At 49.4% G+C, this 6,000-nt stretch overlaps 1 protein-coding gene across 2 annotated transcripts in view; it reads left to right on the top strand.

Annotated features, from left to right (window-relative positions):
• Window positions 1-596: 596 nt before the first annotated feature.
• Window positions 597-6,000, top strand: part of USP34 (ubiquitin specific peptidase 34) — a 208,147-nt gene continuing 202,743 nt past the window's right edge. For both annotated transcript variants that reach the window (XM_040429731.1, XM_040429733.1), the window contains exon 1: window positions 597-958. In XM_040429731.1, coding sequence (XP_040285665.1) covers window positions 916-958 — 43 coding nt within the window. In that variant the 5' untranslated portion in view covers window positions 597-915. The remainder of the gene's footprint in view (window positions 959-6,000) is intronic.

The raw sequence follows: 6,000 nt of genomic DNA, 5'->3' as shown, positions 1-6,000 counted from the left end.
TAGTGGTGGCTGCAGGCAGTTTTATAAGACAAGCCCCAGACATAGAACTCTGTGGGGGGGGGGGGGGGGGGGGTTATCAAAGTCTCCAGTAACTACATGGAGGGGGGGGGGGGTTATCAAAACAGGCATAAAGGAAAGCTGACATAGTTGCCCATAGCAACCAATCAGATTCCAACTTTTTTTTGCAAAGAAGCTCCGATTGGTTGCTATGGGAAACTAAGCCAGTTTTCCTTTACATTAATTTTGATAAATCTACCCCCAAATGTTGTGTAGAATTTTGTGTATTTATGACAGAAAGTGGGTGAGAACTGGTGGCTGGTGCCTTTTTTTTTAAATGTATTCCAAATTAGTCATTAAGCTGGGGGTGGCAGCGCTTTGCCTTGGAGTGGCCCTTAGGGCCCTGATAGCTAGGTCTGCTGCCTGTTGTTTGGTGACACGACTCCCAGCATGCTCTGGGAGCAGGATATGCTGGGAGTTGCAGTCCCAAGCAGCAGCAGGCCGCAGTCACCACTGCTGAGCCCCTCCCCTTTGTCGGCCCGGTCATGTGACTTGACAGCTCGGCTACTGGGAGGGATCACGAAAAGCCGAACGGCCGATTCACTTCCGGAAACAGCCGAGCTGAACTGAGCATCCCCAACCAAAATGGCGGCGGCTGTGCTGAGAATGGTTCGGTGAGGCAGTGAGGGATCCCGCTCGTCGCCGCCTCGGTCACATTTGGGGGAAGTAAACTCCCTGCTATTCCTCTCCCTGCGCCCCCCTCTTCCTGCATCCTCCGGCTCAGACGTCCAGTCCCAGCGCGCTCCTCACTCCTGCTCGTCCCCGGGCCTTGCAGCCAGGAGCGGCGCCGCATCCACCGGCTGACGGGGCCGCGGGCAGCGCCAGATCCATGCTCGGGACGCGGCTCCTTCATGAACGATGTGTGAAATCTGCGCAGACCTGGTGGAGGTGTTAAATGAGAGTAAGTGACGGCGGCGGGGAGGGGGAGGGACCGGCTGGAGCGGAGGCCTCTGCTCGTCATGGGAACGGACCGTCATTGGATGGAGAAGTCACCCAGGGCCTAGGAAGCCGCAGGCCTCGGGCTGCTGTCAGCTGTCATGGGGGCCTGCAGTGACCTGCCACCATGACAGCCCCGCTCCGGGCCAGGGGCCCTGCTGTGAGGGGCTGGCGCTTTACGGCCCTGGTGGAACCTTTGTAGTAGATGGATGATGCTATTAACCCCTTGGGGTCAGTGGGCACTGTGGAAAGGTGGCAGGACCCCTTTGTTCAGCATGGAGTCCAAAGTCATCTCCCCCGCCATGTGCCACAACCACCTGCAGACAATAGCATTAGATAGGGAGGGCAGTGGCCCCTCTGCTGATCAGGGGCCCCGCTCTGGATTCAAGGGGCTTTCCACCTGTCTGATGTGTCAGGAGATGACAGCCATGGCTTGTCTGTGTGTACATGGGCAGTCCGATGCTTACCGAGAGGTCACGTGTGGTGGGCGCCCGCTCCTGCCTGTCCTCAGGGGTGTAACCTGCTAATCGGTGCGATTGGTCCTGTTTGTATGTTTGGAAAAGGCTCTGGCTGAGCCGAAACGCGTCACCTGTGTGTATTGATCGTGAGAAGGAGCGGTAAAACGACTACAGTGAGTGGCGGTCTGTTCTCTTCGGAGGTGGTAGGATTGTGCAGAGAGTAGCCTTTTGAGACCCTATGACGGGTATATTCGCATGTGGCCGTAGAAAATCCATGAAAAATAAACAGCATTTTCTATCGCCTATATCTGCTGCGTGTGACTATAACCTTATTACTGAACTCCCGACGCAGCGTCCCTTTAAGAAAACCAATGGGCTGAAAGATAGAGCAGGTCTCCATCATGTCAAAAGGTTTAAAGGGAACCTGTCACCGGGATTTTGTGTATAGAGCTGAGGACATGGGTTGCTAGATGGCCACTAGCACATCCGCAATACCCAGTCCCCATAGCTCTGTGTGCTTTTATTGTGTATAAAAACAATTTGATACATATGCAAATTAACCTGAGAGGAGTCCTGTATGTGAGATGAGTCAGGGACAGGACTCATCTCAGGTTAATTTGCATATGTATCAAATTAGTTTTTTTTTACACAATAAAAGCACACAGAGCTATGGGGACTGGGTATTGTGGATGTGCTAGCAGCCATCTAGCAACCCATGTCCTCAGCTCTATACACAAAATCCCGGTGACAGGTTCCCTTTAAGGGGGTTGTTTACAAGTGATGGCCTCTGCTCAGGATACACTGTCGCTATCTGATCGGCAGGGGGTCAACACCTAACACCCCCGCTGATCGGCTGTTCTGCAGTTGGCCTCGTCCAGTGGATGGAGCTGGTCCTGAACAGGTGCAGTAACCAACTCTGCTCAATGGAGGGAGCTGTCTGCATCCTGCACAACACGGTGATCGGCTATTGGTGACCTGTCCTAAAGAAAGGAGTGGAAATCCCCTTTAAGGGTACAGTGATGTCAGTGCTTTGTGTTCATCCAGTGCTTCGCACGAAGTATTGCCTTTTTGGCATTTTCTCAATACATTTGCATTAGAGGACACGCTCTTAGGGAACATGGAGCGTTGCATGCAGTCGGCGCCGGTTCTTAAATATGTAAATCTATCAGGATATTTCTAGAATTGGAATCTATGGAGCTGGTAATGATTCATTCTGCAGTAGCCTCCCTCCAGGTCGTGTGGGGTTCATACTGCTTCACACCTGGGCTGCAGGTGACAGGCCAGGGGGACACGTCCTGAGAACAGGTTTGTGTCTGGGTGCTTATGGATCTGGATCTCATGTTAGCGACAGCATCGGCAGTATTTCCAGCTTTAGGGCTAATTCACATTAGTATCCTCGATGAAAACGATCTCCGTTATTTATCCTACTCACTTATATAGCGCTGACATATTCCGCAGTGCTCTACAGACATGATCATCGCCCGCTGTCTCCTGAGGAGCTCACAATCTATCAGTTTGACATTGGAGAACCCGGAGGAGACCCGCACAAACACGGGGAGAACATACAAACTCCATGCAGATGTTGTCCTTGGACCCCCGCGCTGCAAGGCACCAGTGCTAACCACTGAGCCGCCATGCTGACCACTTGAAGGTTTTTCTGCACAGACGCACGTAGATGCCGTCAAAATAAACACGTAGCCTTCATCGCGCTGATTTGGAGCGGAGAATTCTCCAGTGACATCAAAAGAGACCCTAAGGGCCCCTTGCAGACGAGTGTGTCCGGATGCGTTGCGTCTGCGATCAGGGAAATTGTGCGAGTAGATATGCGATTGCAGTCCATTTTGACTGCGACTGCATTCCGATGTTCAGTTTTTATCGCGTGGGTGCAATGCGTTTTTCATGCGCGTGATAAAAAACTGTGGAACCCAGACTTCTTCACTGAAGTTCAGGTTTGGGTTAGATATTCTGTAGATTTTATTATTTTCCCTTATAACATGGTTATAAGGGAAAATTAATATCATTCTTCATACAGAATGCTTACTAAAATGTGGCATTAGGGGTTAATAAAAAAAAATAATTAACTCGCCTGATCCGCTTGTTCGCGCAGCCGGCATCGTCTTTCTTCTTCTTTCAGGACCTGTAAAAGGACCTTTGATTACGTAATTGGTGACGTCAGCGCAGGTCCTGCTGAATGAAGATAGAACATTGTACTGTGCATTCTGTATTAAGAATGCTATTACTGTATTTTCCCTTATAACCATGTTAGAAGGGATAATAATGCAGTAAATTGACTTTTATCAATTTACTAACATCATCTCCTAGCAACCATGCGTGAAAATCGCACCGCATCCGCACTTGCTTGCGGATGCTTGCGATTTTTACGCTGACCCATTCACTTCTATGGGGCCTGCGTTGCGTGAAAAACACAGAATATAGAACATGATGCGATTTTCACGCAACGCACAAGTGATGCGTGAAAGTCACTGCTCATCTGAATAGCCCCATTAAAGTGAATAGGTCCGTATTCAGTGCGGGTACAATGCGTTCACCTCACGCATTGCACCTGCCCGGAATTCTCGCCCGTGTGAAAGGGGCCTAAATAATTGCTTTCTTTGTACAGATCTGGAAAACCATCGAATTGGGATATTTTTGGGCCTCGAGGATTCTTTGGCCAAGCAGCTTCTCCTTTCTGTTTACCTGCTCGCCATCGCCACTGCAGCGGTGAGCAGTGGAATTACAACTATGGCGTCACCATTCATTTGTATGGGACGGCTCTCGTCGGTTCAAGTAAATAGGATAGGTTATCTATAGAAAAAAGCGGACAACCCCTTTAAGGCCTGTTTCACACTTGTTTTGTTGTTTTCCGGTATTGAGATCCGGCCATTTTGTCCCCATTCATTCTGAATGGAAAAAGATCGATGTCTTCCGTTCCAGCTGCATTGCAAAAAAAAATTATACACATCTGCTACTGAAAACGATGTAAGTCAATGTAGACGGATCCGGTTTTTGAGCAGCCTAAAAAAACCTGATCAATCACCTTTTGAATTTCAGTGTATTTACTGACGGATCTGTTGCCGGATCTAAATACCGGAATTACAATCGCAAGTGTGAAAGTAGCCTAAGACCTTTTTACATGGGCCAAATACCCGAACAAATGAATGCTCGCTCCTGATAATTGACCTGTGAAATGTGCTGCTGACCATCTTTAGACAAGCAAAGGGTTGTGGGTCTTATGAACACGTCTTTCATGTTGCACCAAAAATCCAAATTTTCTGGCTGCAGATCGGCTTTTGTAAATGGGGATTGACGTGCTGGCGACGGACGATTGTACTGTTTGTTCATCCCCGTACAGCAGTGATCATTGGCGCATGTGAATGCGGCTCGTAATGGTTCTTTTACATGGACCGATTATCGGAGATTAGGGTTTGTATAAACGCTTGTTCCCCATAATCTGACCGTGTAGAAGGTGTCGGCAATCACCCGCCGAACGAGCAAATGCTTGTTCATCAGGTGATCGTGTCGTGTGGAAAATCATTGTTACTTTCGCAGCAGATTGCGGTGTATAGACGGCGAACAGTGATCGGGAGCATCTGCTTTGTCAGAAAATCCGTCCAAGTAAAAGGACCCCAAGTGGGCAGTGATAAGGATGAAGAACATTCATTCCCAATCACTGCTCGCCCTATTGGTCCCTAAGGTGCAGTTACACCAACAGATAGTTGGTGTGTATAACAAAAGATCTGTGTGTGTAACCGGCCATCTGACCAATGATTAGTCAGAAAATCTGTCAGATAATCTGCTGTAAATGCACCCTTAGTCTACATTCACAGGACCGTATGTGTTTTGTGGTCCGCAAAACACGGATCCACAAAAAATACGGATGGCATCCGTATTGCATCCGTTTTTTTTTTTTGCCCATCCATTGTCACTATGCCTATCCTTGTCCACAAAACGAGACATAATAGGACATGTTCTATTTATTTTAGTTTTTTGCGGGGCTATGGAATGGACATACGGATCGTGTGCTGTCCGCACTTTTTGCAGACCCATTGAAATGAATGGGTCCACATTAGGGTTGTTGCGGGTATCAAAATTTCGATACCCAATCGATACTTTTGTCCCAGTAGCAATACGATACCGGGATTTCAATTTTTTTCGATACTGGGCTGCGCTGCTGCGCAGTCTAGTATCACAGAGCATGAGCGCACTGCTGTCAGCACGCACATGTTCCCGCAGCAGCACAGGGGAGAAGGCAGCAGTCTCTCCCTCCCCCCTGTACCGTGCTGCCAATAAAGAGAGAGGGGCGGAGGAGGGGCGGGCGCACTGTGCCACCAATGATAGGAGGACCTTTCATGGGTCCGGACCTTGTTAAGTAGCAGGCTACATAGAGCGGCGCCCAGGGACCCCCCTGCACTTACTATTATTCCTGGGCGCCGCTCCGTTCGCCCGCTGTGGCCGAGTTACCGTCTCTAATTACTACTATCGGAGCAATGGGCAGGAGACATCAGCTTCTCTCCTCTGCGTTACTTCTCTCTGGCTGTGACCTTCTGTG

Source organism: Bufo bufo, chromosome 4 (genome assembly GCF_905171765.1).
Source record: "Bufo bufo chromosome 4, aBufBuf1.1, whole genome shotgun sequence".
Taxonomy (NCBI): domain Eukaryota; kingdom Metazoa; phylum Chordata; class Amphibia; order Anura; family Bufonidae; genus Bufo; species Bufo bufo.
Note: the sequence above shows the minus strand (reverse complement) of the source record. Positions and strands in the feature narration are given on the sequence as shown.